The sequence below is a fragment of the Meles meles genome, chromosome 10 (genome assembly GCF_922984935.1).
Source record: "Meles meles chromosome 10, mMelMel3.1 paternal haplotype, whole genome shotgun sequence".
NCBI classification, from domain to species: Eukaryota; Metazoa; Chordata; class Mammalia; order Carnivora; family Mustelidae; genus Meles; species Meles meles.
The window spans coordinates 50069869-50097561 of NC_060075.1; the positions used below are offsets into that span (position 1 = coordinate 50069869).

At 36.0% G+C, this 27693-nt stretch overlaps 1 protein-coding gene across 2 annotated transcripts in view; it reads left to right on the forward strand.

The window, feature by feature from the left end:
- The window catches only part of SKAP2 (src kinase associated phosphoprotein 2), a 167027-nt gene that overhangs the window by 71251 nt on the left and 68083 nt on the right, over nt 1-27693 (forward strand). For both annotated transcript variants that reach the window (XM_046020903.1, XM_046020904.1), the window contains exons 5-6: nt 23013-23090; nt 24160-24243. In XM_046020903.1, the coding sequence (XP_045876859.1) occupies nt 23013-23090; nt 24160-24243 (162 nt within the window). The remainder of the gene's footprint in view (nt 1-23012; nt 23091-24159; nt 24244-27693) is intronic.

Sequence of the window (27693 nt, forward strand, 5' to 3'; positions counted from 1 at the left end):
TCGGTTTGCATGCAAGAAAGGAACAGCATCTTTCTACAGACATTTGGGGCACTCATTTGTATTCCCGTAGTGGTGATCCTTTTTTGAAGCACACTGCTACCCTGTGGATAAGCAGAAGAATACACTGCCCAGGGTGTGGACTGATCAGTCTGTTATCAGTGCCTAAAGGCATAGCAAGAATGATGAAAGAAGATTAAAATGAAATCATCAGAAGTCCTGCACATCTGAGGAAATGTCAAATATTCAAAAACTCTTGAAGTGTACTCATTTAATATTTAGCAAGTTTTGTCAGAAGACATTTTATTTCCCCTTTTTTCTGTTATCATTTAGTTTCTTTGGAGAGCAAAATATCTTTTTTGGGGGAGAGCAAAATATCTTATAAGATCTCTGAAAAATGCATAGCTTAGGCTTTATTTTGTGTTATATTCAAGTCTTTGGAAGACTCTTTTTCTGGCCTGTTTAGGAGAGTATTTGAATTTCATCCTCTGAGGTTGAAGGAGCCAAATAGCTACCATCTCCAGACAAGCTGTGTTGCGCACTAAAATCTGAGTTTGGAGAATCCAAATTGAAAACTTTGAAATATTTTTCTTTTCTCTAAGTTTAGGATATTCTTAAACATTTAAAATTTCTTTTTCTCTAAATATGAAATCAATTAGTGATTTCAACTCTTGACTTCCTAGAAATCCCAGCTACCATTTTGGTTCTCTCCAAGAGAATTCCAGATTCCACTTTTGGATACCTGAATAACTGGTTTGTAAGACAGAACTTTTGGGAATTTCAAGTAGTTTGGAATGTGAGAGCATAGGATACAAATGAATGAAAGGTGAGAGAAGACGGAGACCCCTTCTTTTCCCGACAGCATTAGACTTCCCGTGTTGTACCCTGCAGTGGCCTTACCCCAGTATTACCGTTGCAGTTGTATTTGATTTTTGGGTTTTGTATTAAGCCTATGTAACACTTACACTTATTGTCTCATCACCTGTTGTTCAGTTGCAAGGTATGAGCCTATAAAATGCAGAACTTGTGTTGACTTTGTGTCTCTCCAGGATCTAACATTGTTCTTGACCTAGGCCAGGTTCATAATAAATACTTATTGCTCATTGAATGATGACTATCATGCATTGTTGACACGGAATAGAGACTATGTGAAAAATATTATATTTTATTCTGAAATGAAGATCATCATTGAAGTTATGAGGTTTAGATGGAGAGGGAAAAGGAGAACATTTGGGAAGGTGCCCAGTACTTCATCCTGCTCTCCAGTTGCAGAATCACTGTATTAAATTGGTGTTTGTTCATGCTCCTTTGGAAATGTATTAGCTAGAAGATGCAGAGTAAATCCAACTGAGAAAAGCCTGTAGCATGCCAAGAAGTGCATAAGGAGAATGCTAACTTAATACAAATTATTTGGCCCTCATCCTCAGGAGGGCAATAAATCACAGTTCATACAGCCTGAAATGGAAAAAAGGAGGGCTTTACCTTTATATCCTCTGTGGGGAGATAGGAAGAGGAAAATGTAAAATGGCATCTCATTCTATTCTTCGATGCCCTCAGCCAATCTGTAAGTAACAGTCATAGTAAGGGGGTAGGAGGTGGCGTTTATGGCTTCCACTTGTGGGCCTATATAATCCTACCTGAATTGTTCCCTTTGTTTTGGGGGAGTTTAAGTCTAAACTCCAAATCATACCAGGTATATTTCTGAAGAATGTTTTCATCATTCCACGTGGGTATATGTTTTATAGATGACAGACTGAGTCGTCAAGATCAGCAGTGGATTTATCTAATAAAACTACTGGAAGGCCTCTAGAACAGGCTAAGCATTGTTACTGGACCCAGCATTATCATAAACGCGCACAATTTCCCCGTTACTGTTAAAAAGTTTATTGGTTAGGGGCGCCTGGGTGGCTCAGTGGGTTAAGCCGCTGCCTTCGGCCCAGGTCATGATCTCAGGGTCCTGGGATCGAGCCCCACATCGGGCTCTCTGCTCAGCGGTGAGCCTGTTTCCCTCTCTCTCTCTCTGCCTGCCTCTCTGTCTACTTGTGATCTCTCTTTCTGGCAAAAAAAAAAAAAAAAAAAAAAAAAAAAAAAGTTTATTGGTTAAATATTCTAGGCTCTATGAATAACTAAATGAACATGGAGTGTAACTTTAAAGTATCTTATATCTGCCACCAATTAAAATTACATGCCACAAAAATAATTGACTCCCACAAAACAAACACACACATGGATTGAGTTTCACTTGGAATTTCCTCTGGCTGGCTGAATGTTTGCCAAATGCTTTTGTAAAGGGCTGCATACAAAAAAATCAGTAGGCCTTGGTTTTTCTGATATACACACAGTGCATAATGACTTGACTGAAAGTTTTATTTCCTTTGGAAGGCATAATTTGACTGGTCCACCATTGTTACTGTAGTTTCACGTAAAAATAAAGCTAATCTTTCGGTGTAATGGATGACCCCTATACTATCTATCTTTATTTAATAACTCTTATTTATTCAACATGCACTTATTAAATGATTATGTTCCAGGTACGGTCCAATGGGAATAGAAGATGAATAAAACCCAAAAGGTCTAGTCCTTAAGTACCTTATGCATCTGCCCACACCCGTACATGATTGAATATAACTTTTTGCTGTTTTTCCGGTGTCTTCTTTTTTGCCACATATTGAAAGAGTGACCTGTATAAAAATGCTTCAGCTTTTATTTTGATCATTTAAATTATTTTTATAAAAATATCAACTTTTGTTTTATACACAGTACTTATTGATGCATTAGAATTTACTAAATCCATGGTATTTTATCAGGTTTGGACATTTATCGACAACTGGCTTATTAATTTCTATTTTAGAGGTGAAGAAAGTAAATATTAAGTCACAAATATCGACAAAGCTGGCTACATTACTTATTCCATTTTAGTAAATATTTATGCTATAAATATTTTACATAAGCATGCATATTCTCATAAATTCCTGTGTAAAGTGTACATACGTGGAGCCGGCTCTGGCCTAGATGCCGTACCTGTGCCATGGGATGGCAAGGTCACTTGAACTTCATCAATATCAAGTGCATCACCTCCTTATCACTAAAGGTACGTTAGCGCTGTTTTATTCTTCAACTCTGCTTGTTGGCGTCCTCTCCTTTAAACCATCAAGGCAAGTTTGGGCAAGAAGAGTTCAGATTTGTTTTCTTTGTTGAGTCTGGGAGAAGAGCCTTAGAAACAAGGCTCTTGGATGAGAACAGGCAGGTGTACCCTTTGGTTTGAGTCCTCAGGTCCCAGACTCATTATCATTTAAAAGCCTGATTATCACCAGCTATACCTGGGGTAGGTTGGCATATTAACAAGCGATAGCACTTCTTTTGCAGAAACAATGCCTTCTTTCTCTGTGTTGGAGGAAATTTATACTATCTCACATGAACAATAGAATAATGACTGCTGTGTGATAAATCGTAACAAGAAGGTTCCTGAGAGGAATTATGATTTTATTTCCTGTGCAGTATTATTAGGTAAGCCTTACCTAAACAGTCATTACACTTTCCTCCAGTTGTGGTGTTATTTTTTTTTCTGATGGACATAAAAGGTATTTGATAAAGATGATTTTTTAAAAACATCATTGTGTAAATCAGCATATTTTAGTATAATCAGAATGTAGAATACTACTTGTAAGGAAGCTTACAGGCTAGCCTATGTCTCTGATTTTACAAGTAAAGCCTAGAAAGGTGGAGTTCTGTTTAGGGGCTGACACGAGCAGTCTTCTGACTTCTGTGTTTTATTTTTCTTCCCTTAAAGATGACTATGCTATTACTATTTTTTATTGCATAATTGTTCTTGCTAGATGCATTATGAGACATTATACCAAGCTGCGTGAAGGTGCATGTGTACGCAGCCCCCCTCCCATCATGTTTGTAGAATTTACCAGGGCAAGAATCAGCTATTTCTGTTTCCTAAATAAGCAGTTCCCAAATCATAGTTTTTTTTTTTAGCTTTCTGCCTTTTCATATAAAGAGTATTTGACATTTTCATTGATTAGAAAAAAAATTGGAAACTGCTATTTGCAATTATGATAGAAGTAATTAAGACAAGAATCATCAATGGATGCTAAAACTTAAGTGGCGAAAGTTTGAGGAAGAATAGGATATTAAGATATTTATATTATCTTAAAGAATCTCCTTATAAAATATTAACTTTAAAGTGAAAAGTAATAATGTGAAAGGGAGAAATTGGCAGATACCACCGTAAACAGGTGGTGAAAGTTAACATCATTGTGTGGGAAAAATTGACATCATATGCCTTCTGATACGGTGTGTTGAACCATAATAATGTGATGAATTTTGAAAGAAATTTTTTTTTGCCTTTGTGTTTTTGGAATTCTTTAGAATAAAAAGTTCAAGATTTATCTCTTTATATCTGAATCTACAAAGAAATGTGTAACATTGCTAGATCACTTTCAGTGTAAACACTAATTTTCCTTTTTTGAGATGTTCTAACATGGAAAATCTTAATACTTTTGGTCTTATTAATGTGACTAAAAACACAAGAAAACTGGCTTTATTGATACTTTAGCAAGTAAATATTTGGTGTTTATTAAAATATAAATGAAAATATTTATAGAAATCTAAAGTCTCAAGTTTGAAGATAACATTTCTTTTTCAAGTTTTATTAAATCCAGGTTAGTTAACATATAGAATAATATTAGTAACAGGTGTAGAATTCAGTGATTCGTCACTTATATACAACACTCAGTGGTCATCACAACAATTGCCCTCCTTAATCCCCATCCCCTATTTTACCCATCCCCCACTGACCTCCCCTCCAGTAACCATCAGTTTGTTCTATATAGTTAAGAGTCTCTTTCTTGGTTTGTGTCCTTCCCCACTCCACGTTCATTTGTTTTGTTTCTTAAATTCCACATATGAGAGAAATCATATGGTATTTTTCTTTCTCTTGACTGACTGATTTTGCTTAGCATAATCCTCTCTAGCTCCATTCACATCATTGCAAATGGCAAGATTTCGTTCTTTTTGATGGCTGAGTAATATATGTACCACATCCTCTCTATCCATTCATCAACATTTGGCTGTTTCCATAATTTGGCCATTATTGATGATAATGCTATAAGCATCAGGATGCATGGATCCCTTCAAATCAATATTTTTGTATCCTTTGGGTAAATACCTGGTAGTGCAATTGCTGGGTCATAGGGTAATCTATTTTTAACTTTTTGAGGAAACTCCATATTGTTTTCCAGAGTGGCTGTACCAGTTTGCATTCCCACCAACAGTGTAAGGGGTTCCCCTTTTTCCGCATCCTCGCCAACATCTGTTGTTTCCTGTGTTGTTACTTTTAGCCATTCTGACTGGTGTGAATTGATACCTCATTGTAGTTTTGATTTGTATTTCCCCAATGATGAGTGATGCTGAGCATCGTTTCATGTGTCAGTTAGCTATTGGAAAAATGTCTATTCATATTGGGGATAAGATCTTCTTTAGAACATGTAACTTCAGTTGGTCAATGACACACAATGCTCCTCCTTCCTCCTTATATCCTATAGGATGTAGGCCTCCTTGCTAAATCTTGACTAGCAAGTTAGTTCAGGTAAAATTTATTGTTAAGGAGGCTAGTGTTACATGCTTGATCTTATATGGGTATTATTTTGTTCCCGGCTATGCATGTTAACATTGGCAAATTGACTTACAAATTTATGATTTTGGTTATGTGGGTGTCTTAAGTAAGAATATGAAAAGCTTTTGAAAAACTTGATAAATTGCCCTCCTTTGAAACATTGATTTGCCTTCATTTTAAACTTTTTTTTATTGTTTCTTAGAAATTATTTTTGTATATTTAAAAATATAAGCTGTTTATAAACATCGCTGTGATTTTAGAAGTAAACCAAACATTATTTTTTCTAGGATTTATTGGCTGGCATTGAGTAAGTGTGTGCACTTCACACACATTTTATGTATGTGTTTGCATGAGAGGGGACACCAACATGACCCTATGATGGGAGGGGACACCAACATGATCCTATGATGGGAGGGGACACCAAGATCACCCTATGATGGGAGGGGACACCAACATGATCCTATGATGGGAGGGGACACCAAGATCACCCTATGATGGGAGGGGACACCAACATGATCCTATGATGAGAGGGGACACCAACATGATCCTATGATGAGAGGGGACACCAAGATGACCCTATGATGAGAGGGGACACCAAGATCACCCTATGTCCGTAGGCTTAAGGCCTGTCATTAAGAGGTTTAAAGACAACTAATAGTAAGCCTGAAAGAGTTCAACGAATAAATATATAGTTTGTACAATAGATGTGTTTTTTAAAGTTATATATAAATTGAACTTTGTAGTATCGTAATTTAAATGTACTAGAGAAGTATCACTATTTCAAGATGGTGTGGAATAGTCTTGGTGACTGCGGCCTCTAAGTAATTTTTATAGTTAAAAGAATTTGAAATTTATTTTTCTTAACTGTTGGCAAACATCTTTACTTATCTAATGTGCCATCTGTTCGACATGGACAGATCACGTATGTTATTGAACTAAGATTGCTGTCTTTTTATTCACTGTACGTAGAGTGAGTTTCTTTCAGTAAGGCTAATTAGAACCGGTTGTCTTGTAAGATTTGGTGATGTGTATAATTCTTCTTACAGCAAATTCAACTGACTAGCAAATTATTTTGCTTAATATCTGAAAAGCTATTAGATTTTAAGATTGCATTTTAAAAATATGCAATATACCACATTAGACATTTTTGCATTACATTACAGATGTCACCCTAAATTTTCAAGTGCTAGTCATCATTTTTAACCTATTAAATTCACTTTTTAACAGTAGATATGAATGTATTACTATTAACTATGGTTTAAAACGATCCAATTTTTAAAATTGCGATATCGGCTTTTAGTATTTGAAGACTAGTCGTTGCATTAAAGTGGAATTTGGTATGGAAAGGGACTATTGCTGCACATACTGAATTAGAAAATAAACTGGAAATGCTCTACTCCCTTGCTGTCCTTCCCTCTCTTCTTCCTCTCACTGCTGAGTTTTTTGTTTTGTTTTGCTTTGTTTGTTTTTTTTAAGAGCCAATGATCTTTTTTTGGTTCTGCTTTTTCTGTTTCATTCCTTAATGACGACTGTCCATATTGCTTCTTCCCCAGTACCTCCGCAAGATGATTGTAGCCTCCTAACTTCCATGTTCAGTGAACAATTTCTAGTACTTCTCTTTCTTGGCCTTTCTTTTCTTTTCTTTTTTTTTTAAAGATTTTATTTATTTATTTGTCAGAGAGAGAGAGACAGAGAGAGAAATATCACAAGTAAGCAGAGAGGTAGGCAGAGGCAGAGGGAGAAGCAGACTCCCTGCCGAACAAGAAGCCCGATGTGGGACTTGATCCCAGGACGCTGGGATCATGACCTGAGCTGAAGGCAGCTGCTTAACCAACTGAGCCACCCAGGCATCCCTCTTGGCCTTTCTGAAACAACTGATTATTACTCACCACTCATTCATTCCTCTCCCCAAAATCTGTATGCTTTTGGCTTCTGGTCAGACTCTTCTTTCCCAGTCTTCTCTTGCTGTTTTTTCTTAGCCTTTCTGTGGTCTCTGCTTCCCCTCCAGAGGCATGAAAAGTGTAAGACTGGATAGAGTGTTTTGTATCTTATTAGACACAAGTAACCAGATGTTGTACATGTAAAGGAGTTGTTCACGTTATCTTTAAAACATAATTTCATTCAATATATTGGGTTAGGAAATCATTTTTCTCTCTGTACTTTTTACTTTTAATTTGATACAAATTTGCATTTTCTTTTCCTTCGAGTCATCTCAATTAAGGATGCATGGACTATCAGAATTGCAGTTACTTCGTTAAGGAAATTTATGTTCGGTCTTTAAATAAAATGTAATATATTCCTAAAGAGGAATTTGTTATATTCGTCCAATTCATCTAGCACAGAACACTTTATTTATAATATTGTCAATCAGTTTTCACTATGAAAATGCATCTGTCTTTCCGTCCAAAGTTATAAGTATGAAAATGCCTTTTTTTCCCCTTGAGATTGTCTTCAAGTGTAGAACTTTGAAATATCATTAGCAGAGAACTTCTACCTCATATATAAGCATTCTCCGAATGCTTCTGTACGTTAAGACCCTCTTTTCCTGGCCAGAGAACTTCTATTTGCCTTGACTTTAAAAATTAATAACATGTGGCCATGCTTTGTGAGTAGGCATTCTGGAATCAGCCAGAAGACTTTTCAAACCAAAAATAGGGATATATTTCCTGCGGAGTGTGAGCTCAATAAATCAGGTGTTGGGAACTGGGAAGGGGTCTTGGAGAGCCTATTTGTAAACTTTGGGTTTCTGAATGTTAATTTTAAGCTTCCTTTTGAAAAGGCCAGTGTTTGTAGAGCTTATCCTGTCAGCAATATCCTGTGTCAATTGTCAGGTCATGTTTAACGTGTGGAGATGTATTAATCTGCCGTGGGCAGCCCTGTGAGGGACTGGGATAAACAGAGGGCTCAGCAGATGAAGAGGGATTAACTGTGTAGATTGAGCAAACTCCTCAATCACTGAACCAGTGATTTTACAAAGGATTAGCTGCTGCTTTTACAAATATTGATTACTGATTTGCTACTCAGAGTGGGAATGACATAACGTGTGCAGTTGCCGTGCGGTGTGCTATGTGAAATGTACATCATTCATATTAATGGATTTGTCATAGGCATTACAGAACTGACAGATTTATTATAGCAGCCGTTGCTAGAACTGTTACGGTTAAGGTTGTGTCAGCATATCTATTAAAACTTCAGGGTTTTAGAAGTTTATAGGATAGCCATAAAATTCATTCTCCAGGTGGAATTGGGAATACCAGTTATGGCCTGGCACAATTATTTTTGTGCATATTTTTACATGAATCAGTTTGAAGGCATTGAAGTTGAACAGAACAAAAGCCACATTATTGTGTTATTTTTATAATATCAAAAAACTTGGATTATTTCATTTCGGAAAAAAAAAATTAAATTCATCATAAATGCTTGTTTTCCAACCAAGAACATGCTTAGAACATGTAGACTTTTGAAAACCCATCAGTATTTTCCCCAGAACAGGGTTTGTCTTGAAGCCTTTGGTTTGTTTTATTTCTATAATCAATTTGAGATTTTTAGAAAACACAGAAATATCTGGGTAATTAACAGTTAGTGACTTTTGTTTCACTCAAGTGGCTTTTTTAACAGCACTAAAAAACCAGTGATAAGAATTAAAGTGATCTAATATCAGAGAATGTATCTTCCTGTAATCTTTTTTTTTTTTAAGACTTTTAAAAAAAATTTATTTGAGAGAGTGAGCAAGATAGAGCACAAGTAGGGGGAGAGTGACCTGAGCCAAAGGCAGATGCTTAACTGACTGAGCCACCCAGAGGCCCCTCCTTTAATCTTTTTCAATAAATCTGTTTTCTTGCAAATGTTTTGTTATGTCACAACTGGAAGGCTTTTCAGAGTTGAGTTAGATCTGGAAGGATGAACTGAAAGCTATCTATCTAGGCAGTGAGGGTGGCCAGGCGTGGTATAGAGAAGAAAGGTGAGGGATAGCACATTCTAGGCAGAATGAAGGCTTGTATAGATACATGAGACTTGGCCTATTTGAAAAATAGCCATGTATGTGACCATTCTCAAAGTGTAATAGCTTCTGAGTTAACAGGATTGTTTTCAAGCTGTATCATTTTACCATAAAATGACACATATTGATTAAGTCTTTTAGATTAGTGGTTAAACTTTTCTAGCTGTGATTTAAGTAATATAAATTGATTTAGTTTAAATTACTTGATAACCTGTACACATTCTTTTTTTTTCTTTTTCACTTAAAAAATTCTAATATGTGAATTTATAAATGTTAGATATGCTTGTAGCAAATAAAGTGTTATATCTTCCATCCCCCACAAAAAATACCAGAAGTAAGAACTATTAATTGTTCTGGATATGTCCTTCCAGACATTTTTTTTCCCTGAATTGTACAAATGTGTGTGTGCAGAATATCAAATCATATTTTTAAAATTAAAAATGGGCTATCATATACATATTAATTTATACCTTATGTTTTTCACTTAAGTATCATGATCAATTTTCGACTTTAGTCCATACTTTTCCACATGAATACACATAGGTCTACACATGCATATTTAAATAATAAGCACTGTTTAAAATGGTTTCATAATGTCTCTCTTGTGGGACATGTGCCATTTTTTTTTATCATAAATTGTGTTTCAGAATCTATTTTGGCATATACGCAGTTAATGAACCTCTGCTTGATTTTTGTAGCATAGATCCTTGGGAGTTGAATTCTTAGGATTCTGTCCAATTCTCATGCACAGGAGTGTAGGAAGTTACCTTCCCAAAAGGAATGCATGAGAGTATCATCTCTTCCATCCTCCCCACTGTTTGGTGTTATTAATCTTTTTAGTTTTTATGTCTTAAAGAGTTAAGAAGCAGTATCCTGTTTGACTTTGTTCTCTTTAGTTTTTAGTGAAGTTTATTCATTCAGCAAAATTTAATGAGCACTTACCATGTGCCCAGGCACTAATAATTTGGCACTGGGGAAACACCGTGGTCAAGACAGCGTAGTTTCTGAGTTCACAGAACATTCTAGTAAAGGTGAGGAAAGCTCGGGGAGAGACAGTAGTTTAGTAAACATGATCTTTTCTTGTGTTTATTGGCTTTTGTACTTATTCTATGAATTGCCTGGTTCACATTCTTCACCTGTTTTTCTGTTAAACCCTTCATCTTTTTTTTTTTTAAGGTTTTATTTATTTATTTGACAGAGAGAGAGAGCATGCACAAGCAAGGGTAGTGACAGGCAGAGTGAGAAGCAGGCTCCCCGCTGAGCTGAGCAGGGAGCCTGAGGTGGAGCTCAGTTCAGGACTCTAGGATCGTGACCTGAGCCAAAGGCAGACGCTCAGCAGACTGAGCCAGGCAGGAGCCCCTCTTTATCTTTTTCTTATTGATTTGTGGAAATTAATTGTCCGTTGTGACATCCATGCAAATATTTTTTGCTACCCACCCCTTGAAAAAGTCATCATCTGACAAATTAATGATTGTACTAATTCTTACCCATGTATGGAATTATAATACCACCCTTGATTTCTAAAGGTTGGTGAGGGATCACTGGGCCAAATGTCAAATTTCCTTAATTTTCTATCCTATGAGGATTTTTTAAAAGATTTTATTTATTTATTTGACAGAGAGACATCATGAGTAGGCAGAGAGGCAGGGAGAGGGAGAAGCAGGCTCCCTGCTGAGCAGAGAGCTGGATGTGGGACTCGATCCCAGGACCCTGAGATCATGACCTGAGCCAAAGGCAGCGGCTCAACCCACTGAGCCACCCCGGTGCCCTGTGAGGAATTTATAAGAGTTCTTTTTTTTTTTTTTTTTGAAGTAGGCTCTATGCCCAACATGGAGCTTGAACTCACAACACTGAGATATATGCTTTACCAACTAAGCCAGCCAGGCACCCCAAGAATTATTTCTTTAATGTATTTTGATATTAAAAAAAATACATTACAACTTTGAGTCTTGCATGAGACTTGAGGATATCCAGATGAAGGGAACTTAATTGAATTCAGTGATTTGTTTAATAACTATTATCTCATTATTGGGAAGATCGATGTAACATTATGTATGTAGAAATATTTTTGTGGTGAGAATATACATCATGGTCTATTCATCCATGATTTAATTATATGCTGAATTTGAGAAAACGTGTAATGGAATATCTTATCCTAAAAGCCTACCGTATCTGCATTGATTTTGAATAAGTTGTCTCATAGCATTTATTCATATGGAATTGGGAGTGGGATTATATTTTTTGGATTTTTTCACATGTTTTTAAGAGATCATTGTATGTTTCAAATGTTCATGAACAGACTACAGATCCAGAGTCAGACTGTTTTATGGCCTTACACGCCCCTGAGGTAATTGCTGGCAGCGTCATTGCAGTGACACTACAGCCCACCTGCCTTAGGCTGGTGCGCGGGTGGTTGGGCCGATCTGTTCTACATGAAGCCGCACCAGCTATTGCGTGTTGCCAGCACCCATTTTATTCCATGAGGTTCCTTTTCCGAGTTTTAATTTGACATTTTTAATGAGTCAAAAACTTCAACTTCACTGGTGAAATTGTTTTGGTAATGATGACCCTTAATTGGAGGAAAGGAGTCCAAGGACAGCGGGGCTGTGTCAGCCTGTGGACTTGGGGCTGGGATAATGCATACAGGGAGGAGATTCCTGGATTGCATCATGATGTCTCACTCAGGGTAAATATCAGTTTCTGTACTTGGCAGTTGATTTTTTTTATATCATGGATACGTTTTTGAAAAATATGCCGAAATCATGTGCCTCAAAATGGGTACTTTTCATACTGTTTGTTCTGTTCCAATTTCTTTTTCTCTTTTTTATTGTAATTCTTACCTTACGTTGGCTGTTAAAAAGTTCAGGACTAGATTGGAGTGTTATAAGGAGCAGAAAGGATGACCTCTTTGCTCCCGGTTGTGATGGCCCTTTCCTGCTTTCTTGCCTCTCTCTCAGTTTCCATGTCAGTTCCTTCTTCCCCTACTTGTCATCAGTGGGGGACCATGCCAGATATGCTGGAAGAGGTATTAAATTTTTATAAAATTATTTTAATGACTCAGAAACTAGATATTCTATAAATTAAGAGTCACCCTCCTCATGGTCATTCATGTATCTGACATTTCCCTTCTGTTTTCAGTGTTGTGCCGGTTGCAGAACTGTATTTTATCGACTTACTGACATTCTTTTGATTTTGCATTAAACATTATCTTAGGGATACCTGGGTAGCTCAGTTGGTTGAGCGTCTGCCTTCGACTCAGTTCATGATCCCAGGGTCCCGGGATTGAGTCCCACATTGGGCTCCTTGCTCAGCGGGGAGCCTGCTTCTCCCTCTGCCTGCCACTCCCCCTGCTTGTGCTTTCTCTCTCTCCCTCTCTCTCTGGCAAATAAATAAAATCTTACACACACAGGGGCGCCTGGGTGGCTCAGTGGGTTAAAGCCTCTGCCTTTGGCTCAGGTCATGATCTCAGGGTCCTGGGATCGAGCCCCGCATCGGGCTCTCTGCTCCGCAGGGAGCCTGCTTCCTCCTCTCTCTCTGCCTGCCTCTCTGCCTGCCTGTGATTTCTCTCTGTCAAATCAATAAAATATTAAAAAAAAAATCTTACACACACACAAACACACACATACACACACACACTCAAAAAAAAATCATTATCTTAGAGCATATTTAAAAAATCCTATAAAACAAGTATGAAATGAAGTTTTAAATGCATACCACTAAGAGCAGTGTAGGTGTTTTACTTCACAATTGTACTTCAGCATTTTAAAGAAGTATCCTTGGTGATGTGGATGCACAGTTAAGTTTGAGAAGCACTGTCTTACGATCCCTTGCTCAAAGTCTAGTGAAAAAGAGAAATTTAGGAATACATGATGTTAGCCTATTATTGTAGGTGGTGCCACATGAGAGTTTGTCTCCCTGGCCAGTCTCATGTGTGGCTGTTAACAGTTACTTCCCTCTGTAGCTAAGAATCAGAAAGAGGATTAGTGTGCCATGTGCTTTTATTTTCAGACACTAGAGAAAAAGTGATACATTAACTCTTCTAATACTGAAGTTTTAATACATGTTCTTTAGTAATTTACTCTGTTACATACATAACAATGCTTTCTAGATCTTTCGGTTACCCAGGTGTACATTATTATCACCAGTTGATACTGAAGAGTAGACTTGGGTGTTTTATCATTCTCAATACCATGTTGTTCTTTGGATGTTTTGTTTATGTGAAGTAGGCATATGTTTAAACTTTCTGCAAGCTAGAATTATTCTGGCACTGAGTTAGAAATTTTATAAGCAATTGCTAATTTGTTTTGTGTTAAGCTGATCTTGGTCCAAACATATGTCCCTGTAAAGCTATTATACTTTATACATTTATATATAAATTTATAAATAAGAGTCTCTCAACATCACCCCCAGTTTGGGTGATTGTTAAGGGATATTGTCCCAGAAGCAGTAACATAAGAGAGCAGTGTTGGTTTCTTGCAGGGATCATATCTTCTGCTTGGGATTTAATATTTACCACAAGTTTGACCAAGACAAATAGTATTTTGGAAGAATTATCTGAAAATGTGCAAGGTATCTATTCCTGTAGGTATTCTGTGGTCTTATCCTTGAGTTTAACAAAGCTGTTTGGGAGCTGTATACTTGGGCTACCAGGTTTTGTGCTCTGTAGAATTACTTTTAGTAAATTTTACTTTGGTATTGTTCTGTTGGCTTGACATGAGTGATGTTATACAGAGCAGCCCTGTGAAATTTTTATTTTACTTACTGTAACAATGTTATGGAGGACATTGAGAACACATGGGAAAGATTTCGTTTTCATTTCAGTACCAGGAACCAAGAATAGTTGTTATATATGCCTCCCTGAGCAATGATCTGCATTTATCTTATGGGTAATGAATTACATAATTTATTATTTCTTCCTTCATGTTGATTGTCATAAAGCTTATAACTGAATTTTTGGTCCACTCCCGCTAAGTATAAATAACTTTGTAGTTCCAACTTGTTTTGTGGTCTACCCTGACTCCTAGTTTTGCCTTGATTGATTACTTTTATTTCTTAAAATTTAAAATAATGTCATTTATAGAAAAGTTTCAAGAATAGTACAGATAATTCCTATTACATCCTTCATTTAGATTTTCTTAAATCATTAACTTACAAGGGAAAAACCCATAAGGTTAGCAGGAGATTTTTCAACAGAAACTTAGCATTAACATTTTAAAAAAATTTTTTTATTTTTTAAAGATTTTATTTATTTATTTGACAGAGAGAGAGACAGTGAGAGAGGGAATACAAGCAGGGGGAATGGAAGAGGGAGAAGGAGGTTTCCCGCTGATCAGGGAGCCTGATGGGAGCTCGATCCCAGGACCCTTAGATCATGACCTGAGCCAAAGGCAGATGCTTAATGACTGAGTCACCCAGGTGCCCTGCATTAACATTTTTTAGATTCAGATATTTGCTTTCTCTATATATATGCACAATTTTCTCTTATTTGTTTTAATTTCCATACCAAATGTATCTGTACATATGCCTGTACGATGCTTTTTGGTGGGTGGGGGGGATGAAGCAGTGTATTACTAAATGAACAATAATAATAATAATAGATAAGAATTGTTAATTTCATACCTGTAGTGAAAAAAGAGGCCTGTGCAAAGACCTGTTTCAGACAGAAGAAAGATAAATTGTGTGTGTGAGAGGGAGAAGGAGAGAGAGGGAGAGAGAGAAAGGAAGGAAAGATAGAGAATACCCATGTGTTTTAAGAGGATACTTTAGGACTTTGATAGAAGAGGTAAAATGCCAAGGGCTTTTGGATTTAAATAAAAATTATAGAGTTGTTTTCTTAAATAAAAATAGGTTATAAATGCTAAAGCATGATGAATGTTTGGGAATGTATTTAGGTTAGTAATCAAGCCCATTTTGGTAATCAAGTAACCAGAATAGGGTCATAAGTAGAATCTTAGTTCAGAATAATTTCATATTTGATAGTTTTCTTACTAGATATTTGTCTTTTATTTTAACCACTCCTCACTAATATTCTTTTGGGAGATGGGAATAGAATGACAGTTATTTATATATGTGTTCTCTGTCTTCAAGGTAAAACAAAAACATATGCCTTATTATATTGTGTGATTTGGAAGACATTCTAACTCTGCATACTCCTATTTCACACACTTAAGATATGATCTTATATTATTAATGGTTCTACTTTTCTGTACACAAAATAGGAAAAATAAATGAATAAAAATGGACTTAGAGTATTTCAAATTAGAAAAATGCTCATATTCTGAAAATAATCATAAAAATTTATAGTTTAAAGCTCACAACATAAAACAGGTTGCAAAAAAATTTACCCTACAGGGGCGCCTGGGTGGCTCAGTGGGTTAAAGCCTCTGCCTTCGGCTCAGGTCATGATCTCAGGGTCCTGGGATCGAGCCCCACATCGGGTTCTCTGCTCCGCAGGGAGCCTGCTTCCTTTCCTCTCTCTCTGCCTGCCTCTCTGCCTAGTTGTGATTCCTGTCAAATAAAAAAAAAAAAAAAAATTTACCCTACAACTTATGGGAAAATAAAATGTAGCTGAATGGAAAGGAGCTAAATATTTCAGTATAAATTATATTCATTTCTTATTTTTATGTAATTTGCTAAAGGAAGCTTCATGCAAAAAGAGCCTCCTTTTCCTTCCATAAATATCTGTTTTCCCTTTATTAATTTGTTGCTTGTTTGTGTGTGTGTGTTAAACCAAAATGGAAGTCTTTTAAAAGACATGTTTAGGAAGCAAAATTGACTTCTCTAAAGTCTTGTAGAAAGTGAAACATCCTAGAATTTTAAATTTTAAATTAAATATTTTAAATATATAATTCTGCTGTTAAGGAATTAATTTTAAATAATTATGATTAATGCCATAGAGTAGTAATTCAATATTGTTGTCCTTTAGTTTCTGTAGATGGCGTTCATTTATTTCTTCAATGATGGTACATAGCATTTCAAGAATGGGCTTTGTTGGACAGATATGGGGGTCCTGGTTCCACCACTTACTCTCTGTGACCTTGATTTGCCTTTGGTAATATGCTACTAATAATGCTTACCTCTTAGGGCTGTGAGAGAGGGAAATGAGATAATGACTTGTATCATGTTTAACTAGTGGTAAAGGTTTAATAAATGTTAGCTGTTACAGTTTTTATTACCTTATTGAAGCATACTAATTTTTATTTATATATATATTTGTTATTTAAACGATGATGCTTTTAAAAAAGAATGCTTAGATGTCATAGTCTAAGGATATGAAAAGGTTGTGTTTCATACAGAGGTACTATAGGTATGGAAGGAGGAAGATCAATTATTATTATTCATTAAATTTTATACATAAGTTATTTGACTTTTTTTTTTAAATGCTTTCAACAAATTTTCAATAGGTTGAGTTTATTTTTCGTGGCTCTCTATTTTAGGTAATATTTAGAAAAGGGCCTGGCACGTAATATAAACTAGTAAATATTTATTTAATAAATGAATTAACAGTGTTCCTTTTCATTTTACTAATCTTTACTCTGTACAGTACCATCAAGTATTTTTTTCATGCATCAGATTTTTTTTTTTTTGCCAAATATCTATAGCTGGAAAGGAATTTGCATTATTAAAAGATATTTGGCTTCCAAGTTTTATTGTAGTCTTTATTTTTTCAGCAATTTTATTCTCTTGTGTATGGAACGCTGGACTTGGCAAATTTGAATTGTCGTAGTAATAATAAGAACTAATATTTCTTAATCTTAATTAAGATTACTACCCTACTAAATCTGCATTATAATTATTCATTATTAGTTATATTCAAGGATTTGAAAAGTAAAGTTAATGAAATTAAGTAAGTTGTTTCCATCACAGACCTAGTGGACAAGCTGCAATTTGAATCCAAGACCCAGAGTTTTACCCACAATTCTAAGATGCAAAATCGGGTCGGGGCACCTTTTTGTGTTAAAGATGAACATTAAATTAAAATTCAGTTCACAATTGTATATGTTTTATATTATTTAGAGTATCTGTGAAAATTGTGATATATTTACAATTTTATTTTATTTTTTTAAAGACAACCCCATTTTTTTTTTTTAAAGATTTTATTTATTTATTTGACAGAGATCACAAGTAGGCAGAGAGGCAGGCAGAGAGAGAGAGAGAGAGAGGAGGAAGCAGGCTCCCTGCTGAGCAGAGAAACCAATACGGGCTCGATCCCATGACCCTGGGATCATGACCCAGGGTCGAAGGCAGAGGCTTTAACCCACTGAGCCACCCAGGCGCCCTACAATTTTATTTTTAGCTGAAGTAAAAAGTATTTCCATTTTAAGCTTGTATCTCATTTGCCTTTGGTAATAGGCTGAATACTTTTCTCAAAGGATTTGTATATCATGGACTTTATAAAAAGGTGTTCCCCCCCACCCCCGAATTTAATTTTTTTCTTGCAACAGAGATGATGATTAAGATAGAGGCAGACACACACACACACACGCACACGCACACACACACAAACACAAACACACACACACAACTGGTAGCTGATTTGTATGTATAATGAAGGATGCAGTGGGCACAGTAACAGTCCCCAAAGAAGTCCACATTCCTGTTGTGGAGCCTGCAAATATGTTGTTACGTGGCAAGCGGGAATTACGTTTGCAGGTGGAATAAAGGTGCCAGGCAGCTGACCTTAAAATAAGGAGATTATTCAGGTGGGCCCAAAGTAAACACAAGAACCCTTAAGAAAGAGACAAAAGAACCACACAGGGCATTGTGAGAAAGACTCAACTAGCCATTGCTGGCTTTGAAGGTAGAAGCCGGGACAATAGCCAGTGAAACAGCTCAGACTTTGGGTGCTGGAAAGACAAGGAAATATTGTTTCTTAGAGCCTCTAGAAGGAACACAGCCCTGCTGACATCTTGATTTTAGCCCAGGGAGATGCTTTTTGGACTTATGACTTCTAGAGCTATGAGACAATAAATTTGCTTTGTTTTAAGCCACTAAAACAAACCAAACCAAGCCAACAAACAAAAACAATATAGGCAGACACAGAGTAGCTGAGAAGTTACTCTAAATAGGAGATCAAATTTGATTTAAAATCCTTCTGTAACATTTGGAATGCCTGGCTGGCTCAGTGCCTAGAGCATGAGATGCTTGATCTTATTTGAGCCCCACGCTGGGTATAGAGATTACTTAAAAAATAAAAAAAATAAAAATCCTAAGAAATACCATCTCTATTTAAAAGTAAGAAATAAAATCTTTCTGTGAAATCTAATTACATATTATTAAAAAATAGCGTTTACCAAAATATAAAAGCATAAAGTGTGCCCATATAAATACTATATGAAATAGTAGTCTTTTTGTAGCATGAAATTTCTCATATTGAGCCCTATTTTTAAATGTCTGACTCTTTTTTTTTTTTCTTATTAACATGTAATGTATTATTTGTTTCAGGGGTACAGGTCTGTGAATCATCAGTCTTAGTCAATATATTGATATGCTTTCATCCTTATAAATAGGAAGGAGTCTTACAAGGGTTTCCACAAATCAGTAACTCTGGAATTTTTAGATAAAACATTTTTTAATTCCATTAGAAAGAATTTTAATATGTTATAAAAATGTCATATCTCGTGGTCTAAAAAAATTACTCCAAAGAATCTGAAATCTTAAAGAGATTTTCTTTACACCTAATTTTATGAGCTAGGGACAGCGCTCCTATAATAAAAATTTATCTAAAAAAGCAGTCTTCAGACATGTACTTAGGTAGTTCAAATTCTGATTTGTACTTCAAAGTAAAAGAAGCAGTTGTAAGTGAATGGGAAAGATAATAACTCTATGGATAATATAATCCACATACTTTTGATCTATGACTTTTTGACTATTATTTTAGTGGATATTGATGAACACACACTTGATTTCACATTTTTCTTAATTCTGATTCTTAATTATTTCCTTAATTATTCTATGAATCCCATTTAAATTTTGTATATTTCAGTAGATTACCAAGAAAATTAATTTCTTAGCAGCCACAATTGTATATGTATATGTTTTTTGATATAACATAGAAGCTTTTGATTGGACTCAACAGAGCCTTAGGTATCTTTTGGGTCATATTGTGAAGCATTTCCTGCATGCGTATCACTGTTCTCTTCTTTGGTTTCAGATAGACCTATTAAAGACATGGTAGAACTCTCATGAGGCTGTTGGAATTTCCATTTCAAGAAGTAGAGTTAATAAAGGCAAATTCAAATTACCCTAATGGTTATTCAGTTTTTGCTTGGTGGCTTTCAGAGTGACTTGCCACTTTACAAAGGGGCGGAGAGACCAACAGATGGTAAACCTGTGAGTTGCAGCCTCTGCTTCTGCCCCCAGTTTCATCACATGAGTCACTGTATCAGTCTTTACAGCCTTGTCTGCAAGGCTTCATTCCCCTGGGAATTCTGTGGTCCCACTAATAGGCAACTGACCATTTTTGTCTCTAAGCGTGATATGAACAATTTTTTTTTTTAAAGGAGATGTTATATTAGCCTTAGAGATCACCAGTAGTAGCATGTCATTGATCAGTCCTTTCTGAAAAGAGTAATAATGGGAAGTGAGAAGATAAGCTCTGTGAAAGGAGTATTCTAAGCTAACATCACTAGTAATCTTTTAGTTACTGCAGTGATTATTTTCTCAAAAGGTTATTGTTGTTTGATATACCCATGGAATACATAATAATTTTTGCCAGTAAAAAAACAATAAAAGATTTGAAACTCTAAATTTTCCATGTGGAGGGGAGAATTATTAGGATATGAGAAATATTCATTTGTATATTTCTTTCACAGGTCTTTCAGGCCAAGATTCTAGCTAGGAATCAATCTTTGAAAGGACAGAAGACAGTTCTTTGCTAGATTTGAAGGAAGTTACCAGTTGCTCTACCAAAAATACGTTGTGCACAGATTCCCCATTTTGATATCTTTGAAAATTGAATCCATCTTGGACCGTGGCCATTTGTTACTGAAAGTACAAGAAAAACGGGACTGTGGCTATGTTTCGTGGAATGCTAGGATTGGGAGGGCCTTAGAGATGATCTAAGTTTTTCATGTTTTAGAAGAGGAAATTGATACCCGACGAGGCTTAATGACCTAAGGAAAGTCACAGATTTGCGGTGCTGAGATGTCATCACAGACTTCTGTAACCTATACCGTGCATCTTAAAGTCGGTATCAATGTCAGACTCAGCGTCTAGGTACCTGCTGTAGCACAAAACCATTGTATTTTATATTTATACCCCAGTTAAGTTTAGGTTTCTCTGCCTTGCTAGGACATAGTCTTTTTGTTTGGTTTCAGTTTCCAGGTATACTAGTGAATTTTTGTACTTAAAATTTTTTAGAATAAGAAAAAAAATGTGTTGGCAACTCTGTGTCTTTGTATCTATTATACATTCTCTAGAAACAGAGAAAATGGCATCTAACTTTGTACAAATGTTAAGTAAAATATAATGAAATTGTACTTGTGGAATAATGAGTTCTGAGCCAGTAATAGCTCTGGGAACTGAAGCTCATTTATAGACTGTTTCCTAAAACTAAGTACTCAGCGTACCCTTCAGGCAGCCAGAAATGTCTGCAGGATACTGGACATCATCTAGCAAGATACAGGAAACAAAACAGAAAGCATTCTCTATTGTTATACAAAATTAAAATGTATGAAATACCAACAAGTGTACAAAATATTAAACATAAAATATTATAATAGAACATTTTATGTACAAAATTTTTGCCTTTGTAGGATCAAATTTATTCTGAAAAAAGAAACATGGATACATTTACTCAACAACTAGTCAAATGTTTATATTGGCTCTCTCTAAAATTTTATATACATTTCAATATCAGTGTGCTATTTAAAATATACTTTAATAGGGGCGCCCGGGTGGCTCAGTGGGTTAAAGCCTCTGCTTTCGGCTCAGGTCATGATCCCAGGGTCCTGGGATTGAGCCCCACATCCGGCTCTCTGCTCAGCGGGGAGCCTGCTTCCTCCTCTCTCTCTCTCTGCCTGCTTTTCTGCCTACTTGTGACCTCCCTCTGTCAAATAAATAAATAAAGTCTTTAAAAAAAATTTAAAAAATATATACTTTAATAATATTGTTTTGTTTATTGAGTAAAATTGATCCACCATGGAACTGAAATTGGTGCTTTACTTTTAAACTTTATTAAGGAAAAATATCTGTGATTTTGTAATTACTGTGATTCCTATAATATTATTAAAAAACTTATCTGGTAATTCTATGATGAATTTGTGTATCATAAAAATTTTATCAAAATACTTTTTTAAAAAATGATAAACTATATTGATGCTATTTCCATTGGGTATATTCCACAAAAATTTTCATTAGATTGGCTGTTTTCACTTGTTAGAATTCCAGTAAAATGCTGAGATAACTGTATTATAGTTCTAATGACATTTCTAAAAATATTGAACACTTGGGAAATTACTGAATAATCTATTATTCATGACTGTGAATATATGATTTCCAATTCACTTAACTTGTGCCTTAACCTTTCAATTTTTTGTAGGTATCTAGTATTTGTTTATGATCATTCTACTGGCTTTTTTTTTTTAAGGATTTTATTTATTTACTTGAGAGAGAGAGAGAGCGTACGCACAAGCTGGGAGAAGGGTAGGAGGAGAGAGACTAGCAGACTCTGCACAGAGCATAGAACCCAACACAGGTCTCAGTCTCAAGACTTCAAGATCATGACCTGAGCCGAAATCAAGAGTTGGGTGCTTAACTGACGGAGCCACCCAGGCATCCCTCTATTAGATCGTTTTACCTAATTTTGGGCTCTCAAATGTCCTAGAAAAACCTAAAGCATTCAGTTGAATGTCTACAAGATTTCTCTGTATTTTCTGTGTTCCCAGAGAAACAAATTTTAGCATTTGATTTTCTTGGGAAAAAAATTATTTTATGTTTTACTTGGTAGGAATAGAGATATGCAGGTTAAGAGTCAATAAGCATTAAAATTCTTGAAGAGTTAATATAAATGCAAAGAAACTTTATGTGGATTTATTTGAAATTCCTAACTGCTCTCTCAGGGATTTATGGCATTTATTGATAATAGTTCCCTGATCTTTCCCCTGGAGAATGTAGATCATAAAGTATTGCCCTGCAGAGACCATCCAGTTACATAATATGACTGTTTTGGGGGGATTATAATATATTAAGATATAGGAATTCAGAACACTTTTTTCCTCTTGAGATTTACAGCAGAGAGACAAGTTTATGGAATGGATCTGAAACAAAGCTAATAGACTTGAATTTAATTAATTGAGGTGACTGTGAGTACACTGAACCTAATGAGATCTGGTACTCGGTTTTTCAAAGACGGATTACTCACTAGTTCTTTTCCTCCTCTGCTTCCCACAGGAAACCAGTTTCCTCCAATTGCAGCGCAAGACCTTCCTTTTGTTTTAAAGGCTGGCTACCTTGAAAAACGCAGAAAAGGTAAATAAGCTTCTAATGAAAAATCTAAAAATGACTTATACTCATAGAAAACATGTATGCAGTATACATATGGAGCCAATATCTTCTTTAGGGGATTGAAGAGTTTTAAAACTGTCGGAAAATCTGAATAACATTATCCCAGCCACAAAATATAGTTTTTAGCTCTAAATAATTTTTGATTAACAAAACACTCGGTCAGGTGTTTGTTTAGTTGCCAATCTTGGTTATTTGTAAATGACTCAGGCGCTGCTTCCTGCCCCTTAAAGGAAGGCTGTGGGCCATGACAGTCTTCTCAAGGATGGCATTTCTCACTGTTCTCCCTCCCGGCTGAGCAGCAGGTTACCCTGCGCCTGACCTGGTGTACACCGTGTCTGCTGTGCTTCTGATCAAGCCTGGCATATTGTCTGCCATTTTCTGTTACCCACCCAGGGTTCCTCTCCATTGGCTGCGATCATCGGGAATTGACCATATGGTCTCACTCAGCACCGATATATAATGGAAATGAAATATAGAGGTGGCGTTACTGTATGGGAAACAGAAAGCAGGAAGCCTCTTCATTATCATTTTGCTTTTCTCACCAGTAGTCCCTTTGGGCCTTTCTGTTTATATTCCATTTCTTAGTTGCTTGGTTTTCTTAGATGAATTTTAAAGCTGAAAGAGATAATAGAAGTAATCTAGGTAATCTAGATAATAGAAGTAAACTAAGTAATCTAGATAATAGAAGTAATCACCCCCCTCCCACCCCGGCCCTTTTATAACAGATGAAAAAATGATGAATCCGTTGTCTCAAAGCTGTGTCATCCCATGTCCTTTGGACAGTCCCTGTCAGGAAAGTGTGTTCGCCCCAAGTGTAGCAGTCCTATCTCTGCGCCACTTTATTCCTTTTAACTTTGTTTTTGTTTGTCTCTTGGAGAAGAAGATACAAGTGAGTTAGTCACAGAATTTTAGAGCTAGCAGAAATCTTAGAAATCAGGTCAACAAACTTTTCCTTTTGTAATAAGGAAATGACGTTACATTTATGCTGTATGTATAATGTGTGTTATCTGTTCCTTTTCCTCCTTTATTGTAGATCACAGCTTCCTGGGATTTGAATGGCAGAAACGCTGGTGTGCTCTCAGTAAAACAGTGTTCTACTATTATGGAAGTGATAAAGGTAGTATTGTTCAGTCATCAACTTCTGCTGTCGGAGGGCTTTAGGGACCATTTTATACCCCCATTTTAGCAACAGAGTAAACTGAAGACAATGGGAGAAAGAATAACCGAGAATTTTAATAATGATAGTCTGAGACTAACTTACAATTTTATTTATTTGCCAAGTGCTCCAAATTCCAGAATGCCCTTAAAGTTAGCACAATTAGGAAAGAGATGAAAATCTATGTGGCTTTTCATTTTAGGAAATATTTATCATCCAAGTTATCATAGAATTTTGAGAAAAGTTAAGACCATTAGGGCTGTGAGAGTTTTGAAGGGAGAAAAAGCTATTTTATTCTTTCAGATTTTTTTTTAAAGATTTTATTTATTTATTTGACAGACAGAGATCACAAGTAAGCAGAGAGGCAGGCAGAGAGAGAGGAGGGGAAGCAGACTCCCCACTGAGCAGAGAGTCCAATGTAGGGCTCCATCCCAGGACTCTGGGAACATGACCTGAGCCACCCAGGCGCCCCTTATTTCAGATATTTTTAAAAGAAAACTTTAGATAAAATGAAATCCGTGCCACACCTTTCGCAGCTTCTTTCACGGATTTCAATAACAGCAGCAGACACCTCCCTAGAGATTCCTGTTCTGACCCCTGCAGCTGTATTAACTGGTCTAACTCCAACTCTGTGAGGGAGGTACTATTATTAGTTCTATTTGTCTTACTGTTTGGAAAACTGAGGACAGAGAGATTAAGTAACTTGGTCAAGGTCACAGAGCTGGTAAGGGGCAGATGTGGGATTTGAGTTTAGGCATAATGGTGGAGTCCATGCTCTAACCATTAACGTAGAAACAGTAAGAAACATTTTGTAACTTTACTTGCTGATTCATACATCTCTTACTCAGAGCCCCCATAATTTCAAGCTCAGTATTTGAACAGATAAAGCCATAAAATATTGAAAAATTTAAAGAATGTGAGCTTTCTTAGTTTTGCTTTTTTCTAGGAACAGCAGGTCAGAACCTGAATATTGTAAAGTAAAGGTAATATAGAAATCGCTAGCATTCATTTCCAGAAAGGACATAGAAGTCCAATATCACTGAATATAAGCTTTCCCGTGGAATTATTTACTTATTGGTGTTGTTTGGAAATTTATGTTTCATTTGATATCACTTGCAGTTTTGGGGCTTTTCCCTTAGATATGTAGATATGATTATTTTACATATTTCAGATAAATCTGTATGATATGATTATTTTACACATTTCAGATAAATTTGAATTATGTAGATGATGCTAGAAGTTGGTCTTACCTTTTGACTAGTGGAGTTAACAAATTAAGAATTAATTTAGTGGCTAGTTTGCAGTCTGTCACTCATTTACAATATGTTCAAATGTAATAATGGCAACAGTGTAGTGTAAACTAGAAATAACTCTCAACAGGCAGCCTTCTTTCTTCTGCCCAGGGTAAGTAGGTGATTTTGTCAGAAAATTTAAGCCAAAATTCAGTTATGACTACCATAGGTCATAAACATGAGTTATTATGACAAATGTAATTTGGTACACCATTGTGAATTGAGATCAGGATCTTACTTTTCCACAAGGAAATATCCTCTATTTCATAAGACCAGGGGAAGCAGGTTTCATATCCTTGTGACTCTGGTTCAGTTAGGTTTCTCATTTCTAATTTCTTTAAGCCTCAGTGAATACTAATGTTTATTTCGTCCACTCCTCGTCCTCACTGGTATATAACAACTGTTAGGTCAAAGAATAGCAAGAGTTTTCCCCAAATCTAAGGGATATTTGTATTTATTTCAAATAAATATGTTTATTTCAGTAAATAAATTCTAGTTATTTTACAGGGGGGTATTAGTTAAATTCCTATTTCTGTTCTTATTTGATGAGAACTTATGGTAAGAATATTCTTTGTCATTTATATTTGAATTATTTTGTGGAACATTCAGGCACCTGTACCACCACCACTTTTTAAAAAATTACTATTCTAGTGTTCTTTTTTAATGTAGATATTTGAGGATCTGGTGTATATTTCCATAAAACTTTCCCCTGTTACTCTGAAGTCTCCACTGAGAGTTCACGTCTGTTTTTAGTGGTTCTTTTGGCTGCTTCCTTTAGAATTTTTGGCCAGTTCTTCTTTTGGGGACTTGGGGGGAAAAAAACCCCTATCTTTGGACACTTTTTAATTGCTTGTTTGGCATGATTCTAATTTCCTTCATTTGTATCCTTTTCTTTCTAGGAAAATGTACGTATCATGTGAAACTTTTACTTTCTTTTGTGAAACCAGATAGCTGATTTGTACACCGTGGTTTACTATACATATGAACCATTTGGCTAAACTTTAGAGCTATTTAGATATATGAGAACTGTAGTCCTCCAACTAAGTAGAATTTAGATAAATGGATTATAGAGGCAAAGAAGGAGTTGATACCACTTACTGGGTTAAACTGTTCTTTGTTACTGTTTGACAGATCACATTTTATAACTTACTGTGTGTGCCAAAAAAACATTTTGACCCATCAGGATAGTAATGGCTTAGAAAGAGTAGTTCCAGCCTCTAGGGTAAATAATGCACTTACCTTTGTACCCATAAATAATATTTGTATTTATTATTCATGGGCATTTGTAGCCCTTAAGTAATATATACGTATATATTTTATCACTTTATGAAATCACATCCATCCTTTTATCTCTTTCTTCTTCCTTTGATTGTCACAAATCCTATTCATCAAACTTCTTAGATTTTTAGCTAGTCTGGGTGCCATCAAGATAGCCATTCATTCATTCACTCATTTATTCACTTTTTTTATTGAATAAATATTCATTGGATACTTGGTAGATACTAGGCACTGGGGATCTGGAGATAATCCTGCCGTAGAGATACTCACAGTCACAGAGTTTTGTGGGTGTCCATGAGAGGAAGGGGAAGTCATGGGAATAGAGGAGGGGCAGAGTAGGTAAACTGATCATCTCAATGCAGTACAGTAAGTGATTTAAATATGAGATCTTTGGATAACAAGGGATGGTAGGTAACTGCCTACATGAGTTAGGGAATACTTCCTCATGGAGAGGACTCTTCATTGGGCCTTAGAGGAGGAGTAGGAGTTTGTCAGATAAAGAAGGGTAAAATGGGCCTTCCAGGCAGGGGAACACAAGAGATTCTGAGCTCTAAAAGGCCTCAGATGATGCCAGATTTGGAATCAAGTTAGAGCACAGAGTGAGTGAGGGAAGGGGGCCCACATGGCTAAAGAAATGGGTTTGAATCAGATTCAAGAGCCTTATGAGAATAGGGGCCTTGCTAAGTATTTTATCTTTTGCATGACCTTTAAGCATAGGGCTCTATGACCACGTTTGGTTTTTAGGAAGTAATAGTGAAAGGATCGTGGAGGATGAGTTGGAATGAATAGAGGCTGGGTCAGAAGGAGCATTTAGAAGGTCTGAACTAGGCTAGGCAGGAAA